Below are 15,000 nucleotides of genomic sequence, written 5' to 3'. Positions count from 1 at the left end.
CCGTTTTGGTTTCTTTATCTTCTTCTGTCTTCTTATCAACTGAACAAAAAAAAAAAAAAAAAAAAAAAAAAAATTAAATTAATAAAAAAAAAATATATATAAATATAATATATAAATATATAAATATATAAATATATATATATATATACATATAACATGTGTTATCCTTTTTGATTACTCTGTTGGAGAGGTTGCTCCTTGAGGACATCCCTTTTTGACGAAAGTGAGTTTAGATATAGGAGGTGGTCATTATATTTACTTCGAAGATAAGCCTTTCTGTAATTTCCTACATTTATAAATCTAAAATTTTCATTAATTTTCGAATAAGTATTTTTGGGTAGGTCCCTTTTTTTATAATTTTTGGTCATAAAACTATGAGCTGCTTTAATATTATTTCTTTGGTGTATTTTTTCAGACAAAGGTTGTGTCTTAAACCATGGATGGTTAAGGGCGTCGCTAGCTGTGATTCTTTCATATGGGTTCCATTTTAAAAATTTTTTAATAAGATCTAATCCTAGATCTCCTACACCAGGTATATTTCTGATAGAAGTTTCTGTTTCTATTTTTTTATTATGATTTATATTATGATGTATATTATTTGGATGTATAGGATTTAATTTTAATAAATTCCAGCAGGGTAAATTTCTTAAATATTTTATATCTCTTTCATTTGGAAACCCTAACTTATTAACAATAATTTTTAATATATCTGTTTCATTTTCCGCAGAAAATAAAGGATTGCTGGTTAATAATTCTGCTAGAACACAACCACAACTCCACATATCAACCGATGCCATATAATTTTCAGAACCTAATAATAATTCTGGTGGTCTATACCATAATGTAATAACTCTATTTGTCATATTAGATGCATTAATATCAGAATGGAATCTAGCTAGTCCAAAATCAGCTAGCTTTAAAATTCCATTATTATCTATTAACAAATTAGCTATTTTAATATCTCTATGGATAATATTATTTTTATGACAATAATCTAAAGCTTTTAATAATTGTATAAAAATATTTTTGATTTCACCTATACTGAATAAGTTAGCATATTTATATCTTTCTTTTTCATTTCTTTCTTCTCTTAGAAGTTCACTATATCCTGACAAATCAAAAGGTACATATTCAAACACCATCCAAATACATGATTTTTTTTCTTTATTTTTATCGTATGACATGAATGAAGATACACTCGAGGATGAACAATTGGAATGGGAGCTATTACTTGAAGTCGTATCTTCGTATGAAGATATGGAAAGAGAAGTGGATGGGTCCACCTGATTATGGTTTAATAAATTATTTAAGGTATAACAATCATTTGGTGATATATCTTGATTTGGTGATATATCTTGATTTGGTGATATGTCTACATTTGATGATATATCTACAACTGATAACATATCTTCATTTGATGATATATCTACAACTGACAACATATCTTCATTTGATGATATATCTACAACTGACAACATATCTTCATTTGATGATATATCTACAACTGACAACATATCTTCATTTGATGATATATCTACAACTGACAACATATCTTCATTTAATGTACGCCTATTTTTTTTATTACCAAAATAATTCTTTTCAGTAATAAGAAAATCTTTATAATTATTTTGATCAAAAAACTTGTTATGAAAAATGTTATTGTGATTTATATGAATAGGATGAGAATTTTGAGGAGATTGATTTATCATATTTTGATTATTAAAATTTACAGGTAAAATAGAATGTACTACTCCAATTAATTCAACAATATTTTCATGTTTTAATGAATTTAAAATAGATATTTCTCTTATATAAGTTTTTGCAAATCCATCTTTTTCTTCATTTAATTTTAATTTTTTTAAAGCTACTCTTTGATTATTTATTATATCTTCTGCCATCCAAACATCTCCATATGCTCCTTGTCCAACTTGATGAACCTTAACAAAATTCTTAACTTTCAATTTTATTTCTCCTTTTATAGATTTTAATAATAAATCATATATTATATCTGTATCTTTATAATATCCATTCTTTAAATCGTTTAAATTTGTGTAACTTACATTACTTTTATCATATATATGAACATTATTATTATTATTATTACATAATTTGAAACAATCATCTAATAATTCAGAATTTTTATTATAATTTAATAAAACATTATTACTATTTATTAAAATATGATTTTCTGATGACTTTTTTTTTTTTTTTAACATTATATTATTATTATTATGATTATATGTTTGGTCATCCGTCTGAAGACATATGTTATCACCTTCAGGAATGGAACCAATTTTATCACCAACATGAACCTTATCTTTATTTTGTACATTTTCCTTCATATTAAGATCTATATCCACAGTATTGTCAAAATCATTGCTCGGGTTACTAGTTACATCATCTTCTGTATAATTTTCCAGTGAACATTTTTTTAAATCTTGATTTTTTAACAATTTATATAAAACAACTTTTGAATCCCATTCAAAACAACTTAATTGTTCATATTCTTTTTTTAATAATGTGTGTAATATATTTTTAATAAGATCTTTACGTTCACATTTATTTATATTTAACAAGTTATATGATAAATATACCTTCCACAAAGAGTTTATATTTTTATTAATATGATAAAAATATTTCTTCTTATAATTTTTTAAATTTATCTGCTTCCAAAATATGTTTTCTAAATTTAAATTATAAGGTAAATTACAATCTAATTTATTCGAATTTATATTACAATTATTATATATATCATGATTGTTTCTTTTTTTTTTTTCTTTTTTTTTTCTTTTTATATTTTTCCTCCTTCTTCTTTTATTTTCCATATCTTTATACAAATATAAATTATTTAAAAAGGTATGAATAACATTCCCAGATTCCTTTTCTAAATATTTATGTACTTTTATAATATCATCATCATTTAATTTATCAATAATATTTTCTATATAAGTCCATAACCTTTTTTTTACTATTTCCTTTTTGACTAGAAAAAAGTTATAAACGAACTTTCTCTTTAACATACAAAACTTTGATAAAAATGTGGGGTTCTCCAACCTTTTTATGAATTCTTTTTTAATATCAACATCTAACGTATTGTTTTCTAAAAAATAATTTTCAATACCTGAGCAAGTATGAACACCTGGCCCCCCTCTAAAAATATCTAAAAGGGTATCCACATCTTTAACGTTCATGCTTTCTTCTTTTTAAATAAGAAACAAATCATTGAGCTCGTAGGAGGTAAAATAATATAAAATAAATAAATAAATAAATATATATATATATATATATATATATATATATATATATGTGGAATGTTTTATAATAAATAAATATTATATATTATAAATATGATTTATTATAAATAAATGGTTCATATTAATAATATATATAATATATATATATATATATATATTTATTTATTTATTTATTTTATTATTTAACATTACCCCCCTTTTTTTTCATAAAAATTTTTAAATTAACAATATAAAAAAAATCTACATAATTATATATATATATATAATATATATAATATATTTTCCTATTATTTGTGGAAAAAAAATTATATAGAAAGAACAAATATTTTATTTCTTCACATGTATTATTTATTTATTAAATTAAAAAGAAGAAATATTTTTGCATATATTATATTATATATATATATATATATTATATATTTATTTAATGAACAAATATTTATACATATATGAAAAATTTATATATATAATATTTAAGGATGAATCCTTTGTACATATATATATATATATTTATATTTATATTTATATTTAAAAAAAAAAAAAAAAAAACATCAAAAGGTAATAAAGCCTAATAAATACAAATAAATAATATATATTATAATATATATATATATTTCAATATATTTATATCCTGACAAAAAAAAGTATAAAAATGAACTATTTTAAATGCTGTATTATTTTAACATTATTTTATTATTTGAATAATATTTGTTATACGTTGTATAATTTTTTTTTTTTTTATTAAAGACAAATTTGTTTACTAAACAAATATGTTTTATAAAAATGTATTTTCTTTTTTCTTTTTTTTCTTATAAATGGTTGATGATATATATATATATATATATGACATAATGCCCGCATGTAAAGATACTAAATTATTCATATTAATATAAACGTGTTATAATTTATTTTCTTAGCACATATATATAAAATCATGAGGGAAAAAGAAAGAGAAAAAAAGAAAAAAAAACTACATTCTTTATATAAAAATGTAAGCAGGACATATATGATGCATACATAATATATATATATATATATAAAGAGTAATATAAAATGATGGTACTTAAATATTCATGTAATTTTTTAATTATCTGGATTTTAAAAAATTATATATATTTTTTATTTTTCTTAATATATATATATATATATTAATTTTTAAAAGTTCAAATTTTTGTGTTTATTTAAAATATAAGATTTCACATGATAAATAAGTCTCAAAGAATAAATAAATTTAAAGACCATTCGAAAATATATATATATATAATTAATATATATTTATAATGTCTGTATAAATATACTTATATATTATATATATTTTATATATTCTTCTTTCTTTTTGTATTTTATTTTTGTGTCTTGATGTTTTATGGAATATTATAAAAATATCCTGATAAGATGTAAAATTATACTCATAAAGTTTTTAAAAAAGAAAACAATAGGAAATGAGAGGAAAATAAATAATTCCCTTATATATATTATATAATTAATGAATTTATCTCTTCTTTTTATTAGAATAAAAGAAAAATATATAAATATATTATTAAAATAATAAAATATATTAAAAAAAAATAAATGTGTCCTCTTTTAATATAATAAATCTTTATGACCTCATAATTCATTTTTCTCCTTTTTTGTTAAAAAGAAAATGAAAAAAAAAGAAAAAAAAAAGAAAAAAAAAGAAAAAAAAAGAAATTAGGTGCATAGCATTAACCGATAATTTTTATTTTTTTATTATTTCAAATATATATATATATATATAATATATATATATATTATTATGATTATTAAAAATTTAATTATTTAAATATTGATGTACTCTCCTTATTATAATAATATGCCTTTTATTTTATATTTTTTTTTTTATTATTATTTCCTCAGGAGCTTGTATTATTACTAGTATTATAGTTCATATGATTTAAAAATTTGTGTAATATACGAAAAATATAGCATTAAAAAAATATATATATATATTATATATATATATATATATTATAATATATTTATAAATTTTTTTTTTTTTTTTTTTTTTTTTTTTGCTATTTTTTTTCTTAATATAATATTCATACGAATACATCACCTTATTCTTATGTCCCGCGTATTCTTAAATATATATATATATAATATTATATATATATTAAGGCATAGCTATTTTTTTTTTATTTTTTTATTTTCCCTTATCCTTTATTTCGTTCTTACGTTCTTACTTTCTTACGTACTTCCTTTCTTTCTTACTTCCTTTCTTTCTTACTTTCTTTCTTACTTTCTTTCTTACTTTCTTTCTTACTTTCTTTCTTACTTTCTTTCTTACTTTCTTTCTTACTTTCTTTCTTACTTTCTTTCTTACTTTCTTTCTTACTTTCTTTCCTACTCATTTGCTTTCTTAATTACCTTCTTTCTTTTTCTTTCTCTTTTTCTCTTTTTCTCTCTCTCTCTCTCTTTTTTTTTAAATGACTTATAAATAAAGGGTAATATACATAAGAACAAAAATAAAATAAATAAATAAATATATATATATATATATATGTGCGTGTACTTTTATATGTGCACATATGTGTGTAATAATTTTTTGGAATAAAGAAGAGCGTTTCTTATATATGACAAAAAAAATATGAATAATATAAAGGAAGGTAATGTAAATACATTGTATGAAAAAGATAAAGAAAAAAAAAAAGATTCAAATGAAAACAGGAAGAAGAAACAAAAGGAGAAAGATAAGAAAAATCCGAATGATAATAAATTAAAAAAGATAGAATACACAAATAAAATAACACACTTTTTCAAAGCGAAAAATAATAAACAAAATAATGTTACGCATAAAAATAATGAGGACATAAAAAATGATAATAGTAAGGACATAAAAAATGATAATAGTAAGGACATAAAAAATGATAATAGTAAGGACATAAAAAATGATAATAGTAAGGACATAAAAAATGATAATAGTAAGGAGATACAAAATAATAAAAGTGATGAGATACAAAATAATAATAATAGCTGTGAAATATTTAATAATTATGATAAGAATAATAAATCGAATGAAAACTTTTTTGATAATCCCGATTGTTTCATAAAAGATAACAATAATTTTAAAAATTTAGATTCATATTCAAAAAATACAATATTAAAAAAAATAGACATTTCTGATGATATATGGTTAAATGAAAAAAAAAATAATAGCCCTATAATAAAACTAGAACCTTTAAATACGACTAGCGAAAAAGACTTATTTGAAGCTCCTGACACCAAAAATATAGAATTATGTTCAGGAAAAAATATAAAAGAAAAATGTTATAAACATAATTATTTATATGATAATGCTGTAAGTAATAATATTATTGATAACATATCTAAGGATATGAAAAAAAATAAAATATGTGATACGATCTTAAAAAAAAAAGATTCAAGTGAAAAAGACAAAAATGTTTCTTCAAATAAAAATAATAATAATAATAAAAATAATGATAATAACAAAAATGATGATAATAACAAAAATAATGATAATAACAAAAATAATGATAATAACAAAAATAATGATAATAACAAAAATAATGATAATAACAATAATGATAATAATAATAACAATAATAATAGTGAACGTGATGTTTGCTACTCTTCTAATAATAAACATTGTAATTCGGAAAAACGTTTGAATCAAGAGAAAAAAGAAAATGTCGATTTAGGTGATCATACTAAAGAACAAACGAATAAATCAAGAAAAATTTCGATTGCCAATTTCTTTGGAGAAAATCTAGAAATTACAGTAAATATTAATGAAGAAGATGAAAACGGTGAAAGTGAATCGAGTAGCGACAACAGCCTTGTGAGAAGTGAATTAAATAGTAATAAAATTACAAAGAAAAATATAAATCAAACAAATATTATAGATATTAATAAAAATAACGAAAAAATTAATAATAAAAATTTTTTTAAAAGAAAATCAATTTCGGATTATGAAAATTATAATAAGAAAGATAAAAAAATAAAAAAAAATAAATTAAATCATCATGATTATGAACATGAACGTGAATATGAACATGAACATGAACATGAAAATGAACGTGAATATGAACATGAACGTGAACATGGTCATATCTATAATCATTATAATAATGATGATGATAAAATGATAAATTCGACAGATCATAGAAAAAGTGCATCAAATAATATTCATAACGGAAAAAGAAACACATTTCATCTATTCAATTCTAAGAATCTAATAAATAAAAGAACTTTAATATCTGATAATGAATTAGATATGACATGCAAAAGCAGGAAGAAAACAAAAATTGAAAAAACTCCTAATAAACACGAACAACATATACAAGCACAAATACAAACAGAACATAAAATAGAACAAAGTGAACACAAGGAATTATATAAAGTACAAAATAATAATCAACTAAATAATGTTTTACAAAGCAGAAAATTTGCTGATACAAATATAATAAAAACAAGTAAATATAAAAGTGGAAAGCAAACTTGTATACAGGGAGAAATATTTAATAATTCAAATGTGAAGAAAAAAAAAAAAAAAAAAAACGAACAAGAAAAGAATGTGTCTCTTAAGGATATGATGGAGAATGAAAATGAAGAAGAAAAAATTGAAATAGATTCAATAGAAAGAAAATTCATCTCTCAAGAAAATATACTAAAAGAATTAAATAGAAATGTTCCTATGGAAAAGACACCTATCGAAAAGGTACCTAATAAAACCATTTCTAATTTAAAAATGCCCAATCTAACGGTACCAATTTTAATGACGACAAATGAAGGTCTAAAAAGTTCAAGCACATCAAAAGGTATCACGAAGATATGTTCTAATAAAATGAATGACCACAGAGAAATAAATGATAAGAATATAAAAAGTGATCATAATATAAAAGGTGACAATAATATAAAAAGTGATCATAATATTAACCGAAATAATAATAAGAATAAGAAGACCCCTCTTAATAAACCAATAAATAAAAAGGAAAGACAAAAGAGTCCAAAGAATTATAGCCTAAAATCAACAGAGAAAAGTAATAAAAAAGAAGATAAGAATTATTGTCAAGAGATACAAAAATGTAATATTGAAAAAGACATTTTAGATAATAAAGATGTTATAAAATCAAAGGAATCTTTAGATAATAAAGATGTTATAAAATCAAGAGAATCTTTAGATAATAAAGATGTTATAAAATCAAAAGAAACCTTAGATAATAAAGATGTTATAAAATCAAAAGAAACCTTAGATAATAAAGATGTTATAAAATCAAAAGAAACCTTAGATAATAAAGATGTTATAAAATCAAAAGAAACCTTAGATAATAAAGATGTTATAAAATCAAAAGAAACCTTAGATAATGAAGATGTTATAAAATCAAAAGACATTTTTGATAATAAAGATGTTATAAAATCAGAAGACACTTTAGATAATAAAGATGTTATAAAATCAAAGGATTATTTAAACGAAAAAGATATTTTAGATGAGAAAAGAAAAGTGCAGATATTAAGAGTGTTAAATAAGTATTATTTTGAAAAAGAATATAATGATTACATTTTGAATAGAGAGAAACAAAAGGATTGTACTGAATTATTGAAAGATAGTTCTAATAAACCGTATACCTTTTTCGTTGCTGGGAAATTTAATTTGTTTAGTAATTTCGTATTAATAAAAAAATTAAAAGATGTAGGATATAACATTACATATAATATGAGAAGAAGTAATAGTTTAATATTAGGATATGATATAAGTAATGATATATTAAAAAAAGTAGAAAATTTTAAAGGAGAAGTATTTGATGAGAAGAGTATAATGGTACATTTAAAAATAAATGTACAAAATCGTATGAATTTATTTATACCTATAAATAAATATAACGGGAAAAGATATAAAATATATTTTAATGAGAGTAATATAACGAATTCTCCGGTATGTTTAATAAATAAGAAATTACATTCTTTTTGTAAGACAATGAATACATATATTGAGCATATAAATATGAGTAATATAGATTATAAGAAATTATTAAATTTAAAAAAGATTATGAATAGTTTTTTATTATTTTTACATATGGGAAGAAATAAATTTCAATCAGATATAAATTCGATTTTATTTTATTATAAAAGATATTATTCTCTTAAGAAACCATTAAATGAAGAAAATATATATAATTATATATTTTTTTTTAAAAAGATATGTAAATTATTTAGTACATGTTATGTTAATAATGATATGTTAACATTAAAAAGTAATACATCTTTTGAAATATATGTAAATAATAATGAAGCGTTGATTAATGATGATAAGAATAATAATGAAATTAAAACTTTAAAAATTGTTAAAGAATTTAAACAAAATAATAAGGATGATAATAATAATAATATAGATATATATAGTGAATTTAATAGTGATATATATAGTAATGAAATATATAGTAATGACATATATAGTAGTGACATATATAGTAATGACATATATAGTAGTGATATGAATAGTGAAATGATTGGTAAAATATCTAGCGAATTTTTTAATGATATGAATAGTGATATGATAACTAAAATAAGTTTTGAAATGAATAATGAAATTAATAGACAATTTAATCGAAAAGATTTTTATTCTATAAATAAAATACATTCCAATATAATTCCTTCTAATATTTTATATTCCAATATTATACCTTCCAATATTTTATATTCCAATATTATACCTTCCAATATTTTATATTCAAGAAATAATTCAAAATTTATTGGTGATAATCAAGAACATATTCTTAAATATGATTCTAATAAAATCCATAACTCTCAAGTAACATCACATAAGGAAGGTGATCTCAAAAATGATTATCTGAATAAAGATATTTCTACTGATCCTAATTTCTCTTCCTTTGATTATATGTCCAGTGATGACATGGATTATTATAACAACGATCAAAGAGAAGATCAGCATGTGAAGCAACAACAAAAAGACAACATTAATATTAATGATAATAATGATGATAATGATGATAATGATAATATTCGTGATAATATTCGTGATAATATTCATGATAATAATAATATTGTTAATATTCATGATAATAATGTTGTTAATATTCATGACAATAATATTGTTAATATTCATGACAATAATATTGTTAATAGTCAAAATAATCCAAATGTTCATCTGAAAAATCCACAAGCTGATAGTTATAAATCATTACAAGAACGAAATAATGATATTAAAGAGAAAACAAATTTCGACGAACAGATAATTCTGGAAAATATGAAAAGGAGCGAGAAATTAATAAATATAAATAATTTGTGGAGTAGTTTTTTTGAACCAAATAGTTTATATGAAATTGCTGGCCATAGAAATGAAATATTAAAATTATATAAATTTATAAAAAAAAAAATTAATAATAAATTAAATGATAAAAAATATGAATATTTAGATTTTTCAGAAAAAAGTACTGAATATAATAATAAATGTTTAAAAGTTGATAATGTAAATATAATTTTTTTATTATATCCACCGAATTGTGGAGTGAAAAGATTAGTTGAATTAACATGTTATGCATGTGATTTATGTCCAATATATGAAAGTAAAGTACAAAAATATAAAAATATTAATTATTTTTTTAAATATACCCATGGACTTAAAGGAATATCAATATATAATGCTAACCGTTTAGATAAGCATTCTATGAATGAATTAAATACAAGAAATGATGTTTGTATCTGTTTATATGAAGATAAAAATTATATCATAAATAATTTCAATAATTTTACTCTACCTATTCTTGATAATATTAATCATCTACTTATCAAATTTTCATATCCATCCAAAAAAGCTCTTTTTTATAGATGTTTTGCTGTATCATCATGTATAATAAAAAATTTAAGAAAAAAAACATTCAAAATATTGTTTGAAATATGTAAACTAAAAAATTTATCATATTCAATAGAAAGTATATATAACAAAGTCCATTTGATTTCTTCTTATATAAATTATATAAAGGCTAATGAATCTTGTGCAAATAATATTTGTACTAACAGCATAAGTCACCACCTTCATACAATGAACAGATTTGATTATGAAGAAAGCCAAAGGATTCATCAGGACAAGAGGTTTGGAAGTAATGACAGCACTAATAATAATGATATAATTTATAAAAAGAACGTTCACGTGAATAACTCAAATGGTTACATGGATAATAATACCACATTGTTTTCGAATCATACACAAATTAAAAAAAATGATGATAAAAAAAAAAATGATAATAAAGAAAATGATGATAAAGAAAATGATGATAAAAATAATGATGACAATAATAATGATGAAAAAAAAAAAGGTGATAAAAAAAATGATGATAAAAAAAATGATGAAAAAAAAAAAGGTGATAAAAAAAATGATGAAAATAATGATGACAATAATAATGATAAATATTTTGGTAAGAGAAAGTGTAAGGAAAATAGCTGTGAGCACATAAAATATGGAAAAGATGATTTTTGGTTCCCAAATAATATTATATACGAATATATAAAAACACATTTATTGAATCGTTTTGTTATACATAATTATGAAGATATTGAAGAAGATATTTATGATGATTATAATGTGAATAATATAGAAGAAGATAATTTAAAAAAGTTAAATCAATTAAATAAAGAATATTATTTTTATGGTGGGTTTGATTTAGAAGAAATTTATAATATTATTTATGATTCTTATGATAAATTATATATACATAATTCAAGTTTTATTTTAGATTTTAATATAAATAAAAATGACAATATGCTAGAAGATAAAATTGATTATTTATATGTAGATGAAAAATCACAAAAAGATAGACAACGTATTTTAATGAATACTCTAGAATTATTTTTATATGCTTCTATTTTATTAAAATCTAAAGATATCAATATATCTTATATAGCTGTTGATATGGCTATTTATTGGAATAAATTTCTTTATATGAATCCCTGTTTTACTAAAAAAAAAAAAACAAAAACAAAAAAAAAAAACAATATACAAATTAATGTATACCAAAAAGAACAATCAGTAAATTTTAATAATAATGATTATATTAATCAAATCAAATTAAAAGATCATTTAAAAAATAAAACTGATAAATGTAATAAAGGATATAATGATAAAGTTAAAAAATATAAACAACTTATTATGCATTTTAATTCCCCATTTAATTTCTCTTCCGCAAATATTGTATATGATATATTACATAACAATAAAGTTGTTAATTTTAATCTAAAAAAAAGGGCATAATATAAATTGGATACACAAAAAAAAAAAATAATAATAAATAAATAAATATATATATATATTTATATATATACATAATATTTATGCCGCTCCTTTGAATTGTTTTTACCGTTCGCACATATAATTATTTTAATATATAAACGTATACCCTATTTTTTTAAAACCTTACATACACACAAATATATATATATATATATATATATATATATATAATATATACATATATATGTGTGTGTGTTTACTTACAATATGTACATTTTATATCTCATTTTGCCGTATGTTTATTATTCCCATAATTCACCTCGAGTCTTATTACCAACATGAATTATTTTTTTTTTTTTAATTTTTATTTTTTTTTCATTTTATTTTTTTTGTTGTTTAAATTTTTTGAAAAATTAACGTTGATGTGTGCTTCATTTTAAAACTTTTGAATATTTTTTTTCCACTAGATGTAAAGATAACATTATTTTTGGTCTTTTCTTTTTTTTTATCTTCATAATTTAAGAATGTGCAATCAAAAAGAGATGGTACATATTTCAACGATTTATAGATAATATAAGAATTTGAAAAATCAATTTTTTGTAAAAATGATAAGGACATATTTTTTGGAAAGGAGCATGTTAAATATTTATCATTTAATCTTATATGTAAAAATCCTTCATTTTTTAATAAATGGGATGCACATTTAAATAAATGATAAATCAATTTGTTTAATAAAAAGTATTCTGTTTTTTTATAATATTTTATATAAACATTATTACTACTGTTATTATTACCATTGTTATTATTACTTTTGTTATTATTATTACTATTACTATTATTATTACTATTTGTTTCATTTTTTAAATTATCACTATATATTTCTTCTCTTTCTAATTTAATATTCCATTTTTTTTCAATACATTCTTTTGTAGGTAATACAAACGGGAAGTTAAATATAATAATATCAAACGTATTTTTTAAAAACTGATTTGATAAATTTTCTACATTCATATTAGGTATATATATACCACCCGAACTTTCTAATAATTTTAAATTTTTTGAAAAATATTTTTTCCCAAATTTTTTTATTAACACTGATTCATCTTCTCTAGATGTTGAAACAACTTTACATAAGTTCAAATTTTTTTGTAATAATAAACTAAACGATAAATTTGCTTCTCCTATACATAATATATTTTTCCCGTTTTCATATATCACATCACTAATAAGTATATCTTTATAATCATTATTTTGTATAATATTATATAGATAAGATTCATATACATTTATATTATTATTATTATTATTATTACAAATATTAGATTCATTGTGTTCTAAATTTTTACTATGTATATTATTGTATTCGTTCTGTTTTCTTTCTTTTAATTTTATTCGTATTTTCTCATAATCATTTTTTATACATTCTCTATATTTTTCATATAATTCTTTATCAAAACAAAAATTATCTACATTATAATTTCCAATACATAATAACTTTTCAAAAATACCTTTTTCTTTTTTTATAACATTCAAGTTGTTATAATAATCGTTTGACGAATGTAAAAATACTTTTGTCAAATTATTAAATCTACATTTTTTCCAACACATAAAAAAATAAAGCTTTTCATATTTATACATTATAATATATAATATGTTTTATCCTACAAATATTATATATGACGAATTTAAAAAAAAAAAAAAAAAAAAAAAAAAAAAAAATATATATATATATATGTATGTATTCCCCTAGAAGTATTTTATTTTATTTTATTTTATATTATATTATATTATATTATATTATATTATTATTTTTTTTTTTTTTCTTATGATTATTAAGATATATATATATATATATAATAAAGATTATGTCAAGATATTTTTTCACAACAAAAATAAAAATGTACTAATATATTTAAGTGACTATGTAACTATATTCTTTTATATATGACATAGGTATTTTTTTTTCTGTTTCTTTTTGAAATAAATACATACATACATAATATTATATATATAAAAATATACATACATATATATATAATATATATATATATATATATATATATATATATAGGATAAATAATTTTCATTATATATATATATAATATATATATCAATATATACGTATAAAGTTAAATTCTTCCCTACCCAAAAAAAAAAAAAAAAAAAAAATATAAATAGAAATAGAAAAATATTTTAGAATTATTTTATTTGTTTTTAGTAATATTTTTTTAAAAAACAGATTTAAAAAAAAAAAAAAAAATAATATATATATATATATATATATATAAATATAACATATATACCGATATAACCTTTTAAATAAATATAATTGTATTATTACTATTACATATTAATTAATATATATATCCATATATTTTTTTTTTAATTTAAAATTAAAATACAATATATTATATATATTTATCAAATCATTGTTTTTATTTATCTTATTATTTCTCAAGTTTTTTTTTTTTTTTTGTAAAAAGATTCACATATATATATACATATATATATATATATTTT

The 15,000-nt window shown here is 19.5% G+C and overlaps 3 protein-coding genes across 3 annotated transcripts in view; 1 reads left to right on the top strand and 2 right to left on the bottom strand.

The window, feature by feature from the left end:
• PF3D7_0415300 (CDK-related kinase 3) overlaps positions 1-3,191 on the bottom strand; it is a gene marked incomplete at both ends in the record, with an annotated part of 4,159 nt that extends 968 nt beyond the window's left edge. Inside the window, 2 exons of the mRNA XM_001351425.1 lie at positions 1-39; positions 179-3,191. The exon at positions 1-39 is cut by the window's left edge and continues 968 nt beyond it. Coding sequence (XP_001351461.1) covers positions 1-39; positions 179-3,191 — 3,052 coding nt within the window. The remainder of the gene's footprint in view (positions 40-178) is intronic.
• A 2,671-nt stretch (positions 3,192-5,862) lies between these two features.
• On the top strand, positions 5,863-12,501 carry PF3D7_0415200 (conserved Plasmodium protein, unknown function; the record flags this gene model as incomplete). The annotated part of the gene is made up of 1 exon (XM_001351423.1): positions 5,863-12,501. The coding sequence occupies one exon, from the start codon at positions 5,863-5,865 to the stop codon at positions 12,499-12,501; it is 6,639 nt and encodes a 2,212-aa protein (XP_001351459.1).
• Positions 12,502-12,876: 375 nt separating this feature from the next.
• Positions 12,877-14,118, bottom strand: PF3D7_0415100 (conserved protein, unknown function; the record flags this gene model as incomplete). The annotated part of the gene is made up of 1 exon (XM_001351422.1): positions 12,877-14,118. One exon carries the CDS (start codon positions 14,116-14,118, stop codon positions 12,877-12,879), a length of 1,242 nt encoding a protein of 413 aa, XP_001351458.1.
• Between the last annotated feature and the right edge of the window lie 882 nt (positions 14,119-15,000).

Source organism: Plasmodium falciparum, assembly GCF_000002765.6.
Source record: "Plasmodium falciparum 3D7 genome assembly, chromosome: 4".
NCBI classification, from domain to species: domain Eukaryota; phylum Apicomplexa; class Aconoidasida; order Haemosporida; family Plasmodiidae; genus Plasmodium; species Plasmodium falciparum.
This window is presented reverse-complemented; position numbering and strand designations above follow the sequence as displayed.